General features: G+C 59.1%; 2 protein-coding genes across 4 annotated transcripts in view; one reads left to right on the forward strand and one right to left on the reverse strand.

Annotated features, from left to right (window-relative positions):
* DPCD (deleted in primary ciliary dyskinesia homolog (mouse)) overlaps nt 1-132 on the reverse strand; it is a 22,630-nt gene extending 22,498 nt beyond the window's left edge. The window contains exon 1 of the mRNA XM_004700981.3: nt 30-132. Within this exon, the coding sequence (XP_004701038.1) occupies nt 30-93 (64 nt within the window). The 5' untranslated portion in view covers nt 94-132. The remainder of the gene's footprint in view (nt 1-29) is intronic.
* Nucleotides 120-8,622, forward strand: POLL (DNA polymerase lambda). 3 transcript variants are annotated; one of them, XM_004700982.3, is made up of 9 exons: nt 120-238; nt 965-1,105; nt 2,014-2,308; nt 2,513-2,681; nt 2,988-3,305; nt 3,972-4,145; nt 4,975-5,103; nt 7,359-7,527; nt 7,886-8,622. In XM_004700982.3, exons 2-9 carry the CDS (start codon nt 991-993, stop codon nt 8,245-8,247), a joined length of 1,731 nt encoding a protein of 576 aa, XP_004701039.1. In that variant the 5' UTR covers nt 120-238; nt 965-990; the 3' UTR covers nt 8,248-8,622. The 3 variants fall into 3 exon arrangements, with proteins under 3 accessions (XP_004701039.1, XP_045147187.1, XP_045147186.1); XM_045291252.1 differs by lacking the exon at nt 120-238 and adding an exon at nt 548-604; XM_045291251.1 differs by lacking the exon at nt 120-238 and adding an exon at nt 674-826.
* Nucleotides 8,623-13,519: the final 4,897 nt, after the last annotated feature.

Here is a 13,519-nt window from a genome sequence, read left to right on the forward strand (position 1 = left end):
GGGCGGGTGCTCGCGGGGCCTCGAGTTACCGTCCTGCAGCAGCGCCGTCTTCCCGGCAGCCCGCAGACTCTCCACCCAGCTCGTCACCGCCATCTTCCCAGGGCCTGCGACCGGCCGATGCCATGGCAACCGCGCCACGCAGGGTCACTTCCGGCTGACCCGGAAGCTGTCCTGGACACTTGTCCTCTCCCCCTCCCCCCTGCCCCTATTCCCTTGGTCGGCTCCCATTGGCCCCCTGGTAAGTAGTTCATCCCCACCGCCCTTCGCCCGGGTGGGGGGCAGACTGAAGCCGACCCCACTCCGGAGTGGGAGGGAGTGAAGGGGGGCAGGAGGGAGGGGCTCCTGGGACGAGCTGGGATCCTGCAAGGCCCCTTCTGGCCTCCAGCTAGGCGTCCTGGCCCGTGCCAGCTGCGCACGCGGCGGCGACACCGCACCTGCAGGGGTCTCTCCACCCCCAGCTGTGCGGCCGAGGCACCCCCGGTTCTGGAGGGCGCCCCACACACCTGCTGCCTCACCCCGGCGCCTCACCCCCCGCAGCTGTGCAGCCGGGACCAGGGCTTGTGCAGAGCGTGCCCCCTGTACCCCTGAACCCCTCCCGCCTCAGGTTGGCCTCTGTGCATCTGTGTGGCGGGTGGAGAAAAATAATGTGGGGCCCAAGTCCCTCCTAAAGCTGCACCTCCATTCCTCAGCCTAGCCTCCCTTTGGGTGAAAACCCTTTGGACGAGGGTCACCAGAGAGGCAGGCAGCGCACTGATTGCGTTGTGCAACCCGTGGGGCGGCTGATGGTCTCTGCAGCCCCCTCCAAAGCCCTCCCACCGTAAGATTGGTGAGTGGAGAGCCAGGCTGAATCACTGAGGTTCAGCTAAGTTTTGAGACACCCCTGGGGAATGAGGACGAGGGAGTGGGGGACACTGATTCTGAATTGCCTCCCACGTGACTGTGGCCCTGATTAACCCTTGGGCAGAAAGACCAGGATCTAGCCCCAAGTCCATGGACCCCAGGGGCATCCTGAAGGCATTTCCTAAGCGGAAGAAAGTTGTTGCCGAGCCATCATCCAAAGCCCTCGCAAAGATCCCCAAGAAGGAAGCCAGAGAAGAAGTGGGAGGTGAGCCGGCTTGAGCGCCCTCACTGGTTTGAGCGCTCAGCCTGTCTGTTAACCGCATGGTTTCATGCCCAGAATCAGGGCGGCGAGCTGTCAGCTCAGGGCCTTGCCCTGTGCGTGCTCCTAGGTCTTGGAAGGCCACTTCCTGTACTTCTATCCCCACCCAAGACCACAGTCCATCTGCACTTGGGGCTGGCTTTCTTGGGAAGTGACCCGCTCTGACCTATGTTCTGTAGAACGGAAGCGCCACTCAGGGCCCAGGGCTGTACATTGTTTGGCCAACAGATTGACAAATTGATGGCAGAGGCTGACATGCGAGAGAGCGTTAGCAGCGCACTTTGAGACCATGAGCCTGAAACACGGCTGCCCGGGGTCGCACAGAGAGCCGGGGAGGCAATGGGAAGAATGGAGTGGTGCAGACAGGAAAGAGAGATTCACCCATTCACTCAACAGTGCTTCTGGGAAACCCACACTCCGATGGGCACTAGTCGACATACGGGGCTACAGCCGAGAACAGGACCTGGAAGGCTTTGCTCCATTCGCCCAAGCGATGCCCCACAGACATTGGCTTTTGATGTAGGTGGGATTCCCACAGGCAGGCTGGATGGGAAAAAGAAAGCATTAACTCACTGTCACCAATTCAGACTATAGAACAGATTAGAGCTGCTCCTGTGGACCATAACTTCTTACACGAGTAGAAAGCCTCATCTTTCTCTCAGGGATCACCTGGTGGTTTCAAACTGCTGACCTTGTGGTTTGCAGCCCAACACATAACCCACGATGCCACCAGGGTTCCTAAGCTATCCAGAAGGACAGAAACATGACTGCTTGGTGGGGAGGGGCTAATGAAAGGTACATTCTGATCATATCTGAAAGTCATAACAACAAGCATTTGAATGTCCCCTCCACAGGGTGGCTGAGCTCCCTGCGGGCCCATGTTGTGCCCACTGGCATTGGGCGAGCCCGGGCTGAACTCTTTGAGAAGCAGATTGTCCAGCACGGTGGCCAGATCTGCCCTGCCCAGGCCCCAGGGGTCACTCACATTGTGGTGGATGAAGGCATGGACTGTGAGCGGGCCCTGCGTCTCCTTAAACTGCCCAGGCTGCCCCCAGGTGCCCAGCTGGTGAAGTCAGCCTGGCTGAGCCTGTGCCTGCAAGAGAGAAGGCTGGTGGACGCGGCCGGATTCGGCGTATTCATCCCTGACAGGTGGGCTGGGCAGATGGGCCCTCTCCTGAAATGCTTTCCGGCAGCATTTTGGGCCCTCTCGTTGAATTGAAAACAAAAAACAATTTAAAAAAAACAACCGTTCATTGTCTTAATTGGAGACCATGGGAAATCAAGATTCCAGAGAGAAACCGGGGTGGGGGGTGGGCAGAGATAAGATAAGAACTCCCATCACCATCTCTGCAGGTACTTGGACCAACTACAGCCCAGCAAGGCCAACCAAGAGCCTTCTACTACTCCTGGTTCCCATGAGGCTCTGCTCAGGACACCCCTGCCGCCGCCTCCTCCTCCTTCGCTCATCAGACCCATATCTCCTTTCTGGAAAGCAGAAGAGGCACCGAGTACCCCTCCCCAGGTCAGGAACCTCCCAGCCTCCATAGCTGGCCCCTGGCAACTACCTTCTAGAAAAGAGGAGCTGGTGGTAGACATAACCCCAGGCCCGGGGGAGGAGGGCTCCCCTTGGAGAGGCCCTTATCCTCCTGCATTGAGCCTGGGGCTGGACACCGGGGCGCCACACAGCATGGCTCCACCTGGAAGGGGACCCGAATCTGAGGCAGAAGACCCAGCTCCATTCTCCTGGGAGGCTCGGCCCCTCCCTTCCAGGCACCCTGCCCTCCTCACAGAGAGCAGGGATTTATCATCTCTTCTTTCCCACCTCAAGGCTGGCTCTGATCATGAAACCGATGATGGGGAAGAGACCCAGGTTAGCACGGCTGACCTGGAAACCCTGATCAGTGGCCGTGACCCCACGCCCCTCACAGGAGATGCTGGACCGAGTCCAGCCCCGGAGCCTCTGGACAAGTGGGTCTGCGCACAGCCTTCGAGCCAGAAGGCCACCAACCACAACCCCCACATCACAGAGAAGCTGGAGGTGCTGGCCAAAGCCTACAGTGTGCAAGGAGACAAGTGGAGAGCCCTGGGCTACTCCAAGGCCATCAATGCCCTCAAGAGCTTCCACAAGCCTGTCACCTCCTTCCAGGTACCTGAGGGCTGGGGCAAGGGGAGGGGCTCTTCTCCTGACTGATCAGGGGTGGTAGTTTAAATTCCATAATGTTAGGGATTCTCAGAAAAGGAAAGAAAAAGAAAAAGGGGGGCCCTTGATGAAAGCAGATTGACCAAATATTGATCATTGTTGAGGGTCGAGGACGGGGACTTGTGGGGGTTGTCATACTGTCTGTTTAGACTCTTGGGACCCACAAGCCCCGGGTTGAATTGTTTCCCATCATTCACTAGGTAGTGGTGTGACTTTGGGCGAGTTACTTGAACCCTCTGCGCACCTGTTTGCTCTCAAACAGAAGGGTGTCAGCTTAGTGCCTGGTCCACAGTGTGCCCAGAGCACTGTAGACCTGCCCGGGATCACAGGTGAGCCCTGGATCAATGTCATCTTGTCGTTGGCACGATGGTGGCAACGACCGGCATCATTTCCCTACTGTCCTCGGCTGGCTTCCATTCCTCTGGGAATCAAGAGGCAGGTGACCCAGCCCCCACTCACCGTGACGCTCACGTCTGCCACCGTGGTCCTGCAGCTGCCAGCCAACCAGGCTGGCCTTCCCCTGGGCTTTTGCTAAAGAGGGAGCCTCCATGCCTGGCACTGGCTCGGTGCCTCACGACGTCCCACTAGTGGCCTTCGCTCCCGATTCTCTAGGAGGCCTGCGGAATCCCTGGCATCGGGAGGCGGATGGCCGAGAAGATCGCGGAGATCCTGGAGAGCGGGCACCTGCGGAAACTGGACCACATCAGCGAGAGCGTGCCTGTCCTGGAGCTCTTCTCCCACATCTGGGGTGCCGGCACCAAGACGGCCCAGATGTGGTACCATCAGGTCACTTCCCAGGCACAGCCCCCACTTTGGTTTTGTGTGACTCAGGGCTACCATCACGTGGTCCCCTTACACCTGTGCTGGGACAGGGATGCATCCACATGAGAGGGAGCCCCCTTTTCAAGGTACCCGGAGCCCTTGTGGCATAGGGGTTACACATTGGGCTGCTAACAGCAAAGTCAGCAGTTCTGAGCCACCAGCCAATCCTTGAGAGAAAGACGGGGCTTTTTACTCCGGTAAAGAGTGACCGTCTTAGAAGCCCACAGGGACAGTCCTACCTGTCCTAGAGGGTCGCTATGAATCAGAATCGACTCAACGGTAGTGAATTTGGACTGGTGGGGTTTGGGGAGGGGAGGCGGGGTTGGTGCTTATACACCCCTACTGGCTTCTGGAACAGCCTGTTCGCTGTGCGGACTCCTTGATGCACTCATCGGTGATGTAGGCAGACTCAAAGTGGGTGTGTCTGCCCCTCTGGCCTGCAAGGGCTTTCCTGAGGAGAGCAGGCCTGGGGCTGTGCACCCCATCAGTGGCCCCCAGGCCTAATTGTGCTCAGAATCTTCGGGCCCATCCCCAGACTGAAGGGGTCAGAAGCAAAGGTGGAGCCTGCGAGCCAGTGTGTTACGGCTGTGTCACCCTGATGTCAAAATGTACTCTGCTGGGCTTGGTCACACGCCAGGCCTTCCCTGAGCCTTGTGGGGCCGGAGGTCTTGGGGTGGGAGCTGTGTGTGTTTGTGCGTGTGTGGTGTGGTATGTGCGTTGTGTGCGTGTACGCTCGCTGTCTTGTCATCTGCCCTCCATGCTCATAGGCTCTTCCCCCGGCTTCCTTTTCCAGGGCTTCCGGAACCTGGACGACATCCGCAGCCAGGCCTCCCTGAGCAGCCAGCAGGCTATAGGCCTGAAGCACTACGAGGATTTCCTGGAGCGCATGCCCAGGGAGGAGGCTGCAGAGATCCAGCAAATGGTAGGCAGGGGGCCCAGAGCATGAGGAGAGCGAGCCCCGCTCCCAACCCAGAACCCCTGGTCGCCCAGCCGAGGAGGCCAGTGGCAGAGGAAGCAGTGGGTCTCAGAAGCTGACCAGTGGGGAATGAGCAGAGAGGTGGGCACTGCGGCCCCAGGGCAGAGGGCGGTGGTGGGGTGGGGGCAATAGCAGGGGCTTCTCAGGTCAGGCAGGGTGAGACCAGGCTAGACATTAGCATGGGACAGGGATTGGGTTGATATTAGGCTAGATTGGAGGCAGCTTGTGCTCAGAATTGTTTCAGGTTATTGGGCTTTAACCTCAGCTGTGTGTAGATATAAGCGTCCTGGCTGCATTGTGGTTACCTATTGGGCTGCTAAGCACAAGGTCAGCAGTTTGAAACCACCTGCCACTTTGTGGGAGAAAAATGAGGTTCCTACTCCCAGAGAGTTACAGTCTCAGAAACCCACAGGGGCAGTTCTAACCCGTCCCATAGAGTCACTGAGTCGGCATCGACTCAATGGCAGGGAGTTTGGTGTGGGCTTCTGGTGGTCGGATGGGTTAGGTCAGAGGTTCTCCACCTTGCTGTGAGTCACACATTCCTTTGAGAACTCGGTGGAACCGTGGCCTCTTACCCCCAAGAACACACAAGCTTGCCACGTTTGCTGTCGCAGTCTCTTTCCCTGGAGGCCCCGGGCTGGGTGAGAACGAGGCGAGCCCCGCCCCAGCCGACTGCGGCTGGGCGTCAGAGGCGAGCTTGGCCAACAGTCAAAGGCAGGTTGGGTCTGAAGCAGGATTAGGGGTTGCTGGTTGCAGTGTGGTTGTGTCGGGAGTCAGGTTTGGGCGGGTCTGGGTTTCATTCAGAGTGGGGTTAGGGGTTGGGTCATGTCAAAGTTGGATTAGAGCGAGGCTAGTCCACATTCGGGGCTGGGATCCCATAAAGGTCCCGTGGGAGCTGGCCCCCGGCTGCAGGGCTGGTTGTGATGGACACGTTTGCTCCCGGAGCCAAGGGTTCAGATGGCTGGGGCTCCTTGGAGACTGGCCCAGTCCAGTTGCAAGCAGCCTCTAGCTGCTCGCCGGGGCTGAGGCCGCCTCCTTATGCATGCTGGGCGCCTTGAGTCACCATCACCGGGCCTTGGCGCTAGTGATGACTCCATGACACCGTCACTCAGCTACGGTGTCCGGGCACAGAGAATGCCGCGCCAGCCCACAGCCCACAGGGGCCCAGCAGCTTCCCAGCTGGCCCCCAGTGCCCGCTGTGTGGGCCCCAGCTGAAGAGGTTTGATGGGATTACTGTCGCAGGGAGCGAGGGGATTAGCAGAGCCCTCCTGTCACGAGAATTGAGGGGTCCTAGCTGTGGGTAACCAGGGCCCCAGAAATCCTAGTATCCTGGGGCAGAGGCGGGGAGGCCATCTGCATATGAAAACCTTCGGTGTCCTTGGGGAGGACACTAATGGGCTTATCAGCCCTCAGTCAGGGATGATCCCTGAGCCTACAGCCCCCCCGCAGCCTGCTGCTCCAAGTCCCTAAGTGCTGGGCACGCACGCACGTGGGCGCTGGAAGGCTCCCCTCTGCTTTCCACTCTCAGTCCTTTCACACTGTGTGGTTCCATGTCGTCTACAGCAGGCCCCTCCGGCCTGGGCTTCAGGCACCCTGCCTGCCTCCACTCAGGCCTCCAGGTCCAACTCACACCGCCTGCCCCTGCAGACAAACCCACAGAGCCCTGGGACCACTACCACCTGGCACCCGCCCCTTGTCCTGCCTGGGTGGGGTTTCACGGCAGAAAGATCTGTGCCCTCTCTCAGGACTGAGGCCTGGCAGTCGGTTCAGGCCTTTTTCTTCCTCTCCTGCCCAGTAGGAGCCGTGGGGGGCAAAGTGGGGTTTGTGTTGGTCAGCGGTTCGAATCCACCAGCCTCCCAGGGAGAAAGACAAGGCTTTCTACTCCCAGAAAGAGCTGCGGTCTCAGAAACCCACAGGGACCATTCTCTAGGGTCGCTCTGAACCCGGATCGACTCGATGGCCCCGAGCTGAGCTGTCTCTTGGTGAAGCTGGAGAAACACCTCCCCTCCAGACAGCACCCCAGGCCTCTTCTCCTGGGGGCCGTTCCCTCAGGCTGGTACCCCCATGCAGGGGTTGGCTTGACTTATAAACTGGGAGTGTGGACCCCCGGGCCAGCGAAGGCCTTCTTGCTGCCCCTTGACAGGAACCCCATACAGGACATGAGGCCCACAACCCTTGACCCTGTCAACACTCTTACCTAGGTCCAGGAGTCGGCCCAGGCCCTCAATCCGGGGCTGCTCTGTGTGGCCTGTGGTTCGTACCGGCGGGGAAAGGCCACCTGTGGCGATGTGGACGTGCTGGTCACGCACCCTGATGGCTGGTCCCACCAGGGCATCTTCAGCCTCCTCCTTGACAGCCTCCGGAGACAAGGTACACGCTCCACCCCTGGAGGGGTGGGTTGGTAGGGGTCAGGGCAGGGCTGGGCTGGTCCTCCCAGGAAGGAAAGCCACCAAGTTCCAAACAGGAAGGTTGCTTCTTAAGAAGCCCACCTCCTTTATGGCCAGAACCACTTCCAGGAGACAAAGTAGCTCCCCCTACTCCCCAGAGACCCTCAGCACCTGTAGGCCGGTCCTGTGTGGTCTCTGGGACGCAGTGGGGAGGCAAGCCCTGCAGATCAGTGGGCAAGCTGGGGGCCAAGGAGGAGGGGAGACATGGAGGAAGGGAGACATGGGCGGAGCAGGCAGCTCGGGGACTCCCTGCCCTCCCAGCAGCCCCCTGTGTGGTGCAGGGTTCCTGACTGATGACCTGGTGAGCCAGGAGGAGAAAGGCCAACAGCAGAAGTACTTGGGTGTGTGCCGGCTCCCTGGGCCCGCTCGGCGGCACCGGCGGCTGGACATCATTGTGGTGCCCTACAGCGAGTTCGCCTGCGCCCTGCTCTACTTCACCGGCTCTGCCCACTTCAACCGCTCCATGCGGGCTCTGGCCAAGACCAAGGGCATGAGCCTGTCGGAGCACGCGCTCAGCATGGTGGTCCGAGACGCCCAGGGCCTCAAGCTGGGGCCTGGCCGGCTGCTACCCACCCCCACGGAGAAGGATGTCTTCAAACTCCTCGGCCTCCCCTACCGAGAACCGGCTGAGCGGGACTGGTGACCCCCCTTGCTGCAGCTGACCGAGCCTGCACGAGGTCCAGGGTCCTGGAGGCTACCTGGGCCTGGGCCCCACCTCTGACCCTGGGAGTTCTGCACATGCTCCACTTCCCGTTCTGAGCAGGGCAGGAACTGGTAGCTGATTTGAAGTCCGGTTTCCTGTGCTGAGCACCCAGACCATCCCCACCATCACCCTGGAGATGCCTAGCTGCTGGGGGAGGGGGCAGGCAAGCAGCTGTGGACCCTGCATCATCCGGACCCTTGTAGGGGAAGGAACAATTCCAGACGCACTCGTGACCCACCCCACTTCCTATGCAACTGCAAGGGCGGGAGGACTCGGTGGAAGGCCCAGGGGCCCAGTAAAGTGCACTTGACATTGGTTGCCTGTGTCCGTGAGCTGTTGCAGGCCCTGCCTGCCTTCTTCCTGCCCAGGCAGCCAGGGTGGGAACCGAGGGGGAGGCCCGGCAGGCTACTGGAGCTGCCCTGCCACCTGCCCTGAGCTCAGAAGTGGGCCAGGAGTGACACCAGGAGAATCCCCAAGGATAGACCTTAGCTCCTCTCTCTCCAGACCCTGTGGACCTGGCTCTAGACCCGCCTACCAGGGAGCCCTAGGCCAGGCTCCCGGGGACACAGACAAAGCTGACACAACTCAGATGAAACAAGGACAGTTCTGTAGTGACCTGTTGCCGTTGACCAGCTGTGGGGTTAGGGGGCCTCTCCAGGTTCTGGCCTCTTGGCTGCCTGCTGTGGGGGAGGGAGGGAGACAGAAGGATTGGAGAGGGCTCATCAGGCTCTGTGGGGACAGGGAAGCAGCGGATGCTGGGAGTCAAGAGAAGGTGGACCTGGCAGAGGCTGGGTGGTGTCTTAGATAAAGTCTTGCAGGACTGGAAGATGAAGGAGGGTTGGGGGGGTGCCAGGTGGGAAGGTTGATGAGCACAGAGGTAGAGAGGAAGGCAGAGGACAGCAAGGGACCCACAGAGGCCCCCAACTGGATGTGGAGGTGGCCAGAATAGTCGGTGTGTTTGGGGCGCTGCATCCCTGTCAGTATCTCAGAGTCCCAAGCTGCCTTCTGCCGCCTCTCCATCAGCAGGGCCCAGCCTCTGGAGCCCTGAAATCCAAGCCCGAGCCGCCACGGGGCCTTGCCTGCAGGGAGCCTCCTGGGGCAGGACCAAAAGTTCAGAGGGCTCCCTGATAACTGGGTATCTGCCAGAGAGCTACTGGGGAAGACTCCCAACCCTCATGGGGGGCAGCCCCACTCTGGCACCTCATTTCTAGGGCCACAGCCTGCCAGGGGCAGGAGTGGGTGGGGCAGACAGGGGAGGAGTTGGGGCACCCTGGGCCCTGAGAGAACGGTGGGTGAAGCATGGACTGCTAACTGCAAGACTGACAGTTGAAACCCACCAACAGCTGCTCAGGAGGAGGAGGAGGAGGAGGAGGAGGCCGCCTGCTGCCAGAGAGACACTGGAAGGCTGAGGGGCCGTTCTGCTCAGTCCTGCAGGGCTGCTCTGGACTGGCCCTCGGCCTCTGTGCCCGGCCCAGCCGTGGTGCGGGTGTCTGGGCTGCTGGTGTCCGAAGGCTGCTGTGTCTGGGCCCAGAGGTGGGAGTTTCTCCCCGCTCCAGGACGCAACCTGCTCCCCAGTGGCCACATTCAGAGCCCCGGGCCTCCCTGCTCCCCTGGGGATCACAGTGTCACTTGGCCAAGTTAAATCTTTAACTCCTTCCTCCACACCAGAGGTTCCCTGGACTACAGGGAGGGGTCATGTGAAACTCGGGACCTGACCCATCCTGCCATCCTATCCCCGTCTGCCTTAATTCCAAGAGGCTCACAATTCAGGTTCCTGGTCCCTCCTGGTGTGGGCAGCAGGAACTCACGGGATGCAGGAAAAGCCCCCACCTGGGGTGACACTGCACTGTGCCCATCGGGACTAGGGTGACACTGTTCCCACCCCATCTTGTGGTGTGACACTTTGCTGTTCAACCCCACATAGGAGCCCTAGCGAGAAACTGCTGAGGTCAAGGAGCTGGTGGGCACATTTCCACTTCCTGGGGGAAAGGCGAGGGAGGGGTGGGCTCTGTGTCCAAACAGCACGCAGGGAGAGCGTCCCTGGGTTCCCTGCAGAGCAGGGCCCAGTTCCTGGGCAGGCCTCCAACCCAGACGCCCATCCTGCTGGGGCAGAGGCTGGATTTCCTGGGGCAGAGGCTGGGTCCTGGGGACTTGCCCAGTCACTGAGCTGCTCACCCACCCTCCACCTTGCCCTGCGGGAAACAGGGACCCCAGGCCTGCTTCCTGCCCCCAGCCCAGCCCGTCAGCATCCTGTTGTTGAGCCAGGGATGTCCCTATGCAAACCCTATGAGTAGGCAGAATGGCCCTCCATGGATGGAGCTTTCTACTCCCATAAAGAGTTACATCTCAGAAACTCACCAGGGCCGTTGTCCTGAAGGGTCGCCATGAGTCAGCATCAACTCCAGGGCAGTGGTTCCAAGTGAGGAAGCGGTCCATGTCCCAATCTCCAGAATCTGGGACTGCGCTTGTATGTGTGGTGGAAGGGACGGGAACCCTGAGTGAGATGATGCAGATTGCTCAGTCTAATCAGGAGTCCATAACAGCGGAGGGCCTTTCCAAGTCATCTGAGAGGTGACTGGTGGGAAGGCCCGAGGTGCACCGTTGCAGCTTTGGGGAGCAAGAGGGGACCACCCGTCACGGAATGCGAGCAGCCTGTAGACGTTGGAAAAGGCAGGGCAATTGGCTCTTCGGAGCTTCCAAGAAGGACCTCAGCCCTGCTAACACCTTCATCGGAAACCGATGAGGCTGGGCTGGGCTTCACACCTACGGAAGCATGTGCTCACTCACACAGCTGTGCTGAGTGAAGCCTCGTTTGTTACTGCGGCCAGAGAAACCACTAGGCCGCGTGCCTCCGGCCGCGGTGGTGTGAGCAGGCCCTGCTGGGGGCTAAACAAGACTGAAACCCAGCCCGGTGGTAGGGCTTAGTGCCTGGAAGAAAGAGGTTTGGGGCAGGCAATGCCCAGGCTCAGCCACGCGCTCCATCTGAGCTCCCCGACTCTCAAGTTCCCTCAGACACTTTGTGCCCAAGAAGCTAGCCCTCTTCAGTGGTTCTGCCCCAGCACCATCAAGGCAGGAGCCTCACCTTTTCCAGGGCTGGGGGCGATGACCTTCCCCTGGACCCTAGGCTTACATGGGGGGTGGCAAGAGAAGAAAAGCAAACCTTCCGCAGAGGGTCTGCCTGCTTGTGGGGGTGCAGGGGTGGGAAAATGGGCATGATCCTCCTAGCCAGTACCTACCCCCAGGCGTGAGTGGTGTGGCAAGGTGGTGGCAGCTACGTGTCATGGAGACTCATAGCCACACAATTTAGAATGAACCACCTTTGTCAGTTCATCTCATTGAGAACCGTGCTCTTTTTCTGTTTTACCAAACATGATGTCCTTCTCCAAGTACACGAGACACAGTCCTGCCAACCTTGCTTCTAAGGAGCATTCTAGACATACTTCTTCCAAGAGAGATCTGTATGTTCTTTTGGGGGTCCAGGGCACGTTCAAGATTCTTCACCAACACACTAATTCAAATGCATCTGCCTCATTCCATGTCCAACTTTCACCTGCATATGAGCCGATTGGAAAGAGCATGGCTTGGGCCAGGTGCACCTTAGTCCTCAAAGTGATCTCCTTGCTTTCAACACTTTACAGAGGCCTTGGGCAGCAGACTTACCCAATGCAATGTGCCATCTGATCTCCTGACTGCTGCTTCCATGACCACAGATTACGGAGCTAAGCAAAATGAATCCTTTACAACTTCAATATATTTATCATGATGTTACCTATGGGTCCAGGTTTGAGGAACGTGGTCTTGACATTTAAGTTGTAGTCCATACTGAAGGCTGCACCCCTTGATCTTCATCAGCAAGTGCTTCAAGTCCTCCTCACTTTCAGCAAGCACGTTTGTGTCACGTGCCTATCATAGGATATTAATACGCCTTCCTCCAATCCTGATTCCGCATTCTTCCTATAACCCAGCTTCTCTGATGACTTGCATGGCAAGGTAGGCTTGTCCTGAGGGGTCCACCGGCTGGGAATGGAACTTCCAGCCCTTCGTCCTGCTTCTCCAGGAGAGGGGCAGAACTTCTAGCCCCTCCGGGAATTTCTGCCCCTTTAACTAGTAAAGGAATGTCTCTTGCCAGGGCTGCAACCTCCCTTCAGCAATCGTCCCCACATGGAAGCTACAGCTGTTGGCACAACTTCCTGCTGCTCAGACTGCAGACCCAGCTAGGAGTGTCCGGGGCCAGGGGCAGCTTAGGCCCACGGTCTGGGCTCTTCAGTCTGGGCAGCAGCCAGGGCCTCGGAAGACACTGGGTAACTTTGCTGCTGAGCAGCAGGAATGCGGATCCTCTGGGTTGAAGCCCCCAATCTGGGTTAGGCCCCATCCCAGGGGGCTCAAAAGCTTTGGCCCCAACCCTGGAGGAAAGAATGAGGCAGCAAAGACCTCCTGAGAGCATGCAGGGTCCTGAGACAAGGAGAAGGCCCACGAGTCGGGGACTGCTGGGAGGGCAGGGTAGGCACACACCAGAAGACTGCTTGAGGCTGGGGCCTCTTCTTGCCCAGCTGGGCTTGGGTCTAAGCAGCCCCAGGCCCCTGGTGGCAGCACTGACCCCACCTGGAGCTCTGTCTGTACCCGTGTGTCTTCCGGGAGTCTGTCCCTGGATGGCTGTTTGTGTGCCCACTGACGCTGGGCCCTGCAATGGCTGCTGCCTGGGGTGACTTTGTACCTTCTGATGGGTGCACCCAAGGGGTATTGGGGTGTTCCAGTCTCTCTAGAGCCTGGAGGCAGGGGTGTCCCTGGAAGTCCCCAGGGGTGCTAGGCAGACACTTCAGCCAGTGGCAGTGCCCGCCATGCCCGGGTCCTTGTGTCCGTGGAGGCGGCCGCAGGGCGGGCCTGCGTCAGCCTTGAGCGGCCATCAATAGCGTGCGGTTAATTAATTTGATGGGAACAGCAGGGACCGCCGTTTGCATTTAGTGAAGTTCCAGGAACTTCCAACCTCATCTTCATAATTGGCCTCATAAATTGTAAGAAAGAGAGAGATCAGCAAAGCAGGAGGGAGGAGGGGCTGCCCGTCCGTCCTTATTTAATTTTATTGCTGAAATTCATCTTTTTAGCCTCCTCCGGAATCGGCTCTCCCTGCCGGATTTGCCTAATCATGATAAATTAATATTCATTTCCCCGCCTCTTCCCCAGCTTCTGCGCTGTGGATGAAGTTTTGGGGGGG

Source organism: Echinops telfairi, unplaced genomic scaffold, assembly GCF_000313985.2.
Source record: "Echinops telfairi isolate 266 unplaced genomic scaffold, ASM31398v2 ScPeMD7_70;HRSCAF=299, whole genome shotgun sequence".
NCBI classification, from domain to species: Eukaryota; Metazoa; Chordata; class Mammalia; order Afrosoricida; family Tenrecidae; genus Echinops; species Echinops telfairi.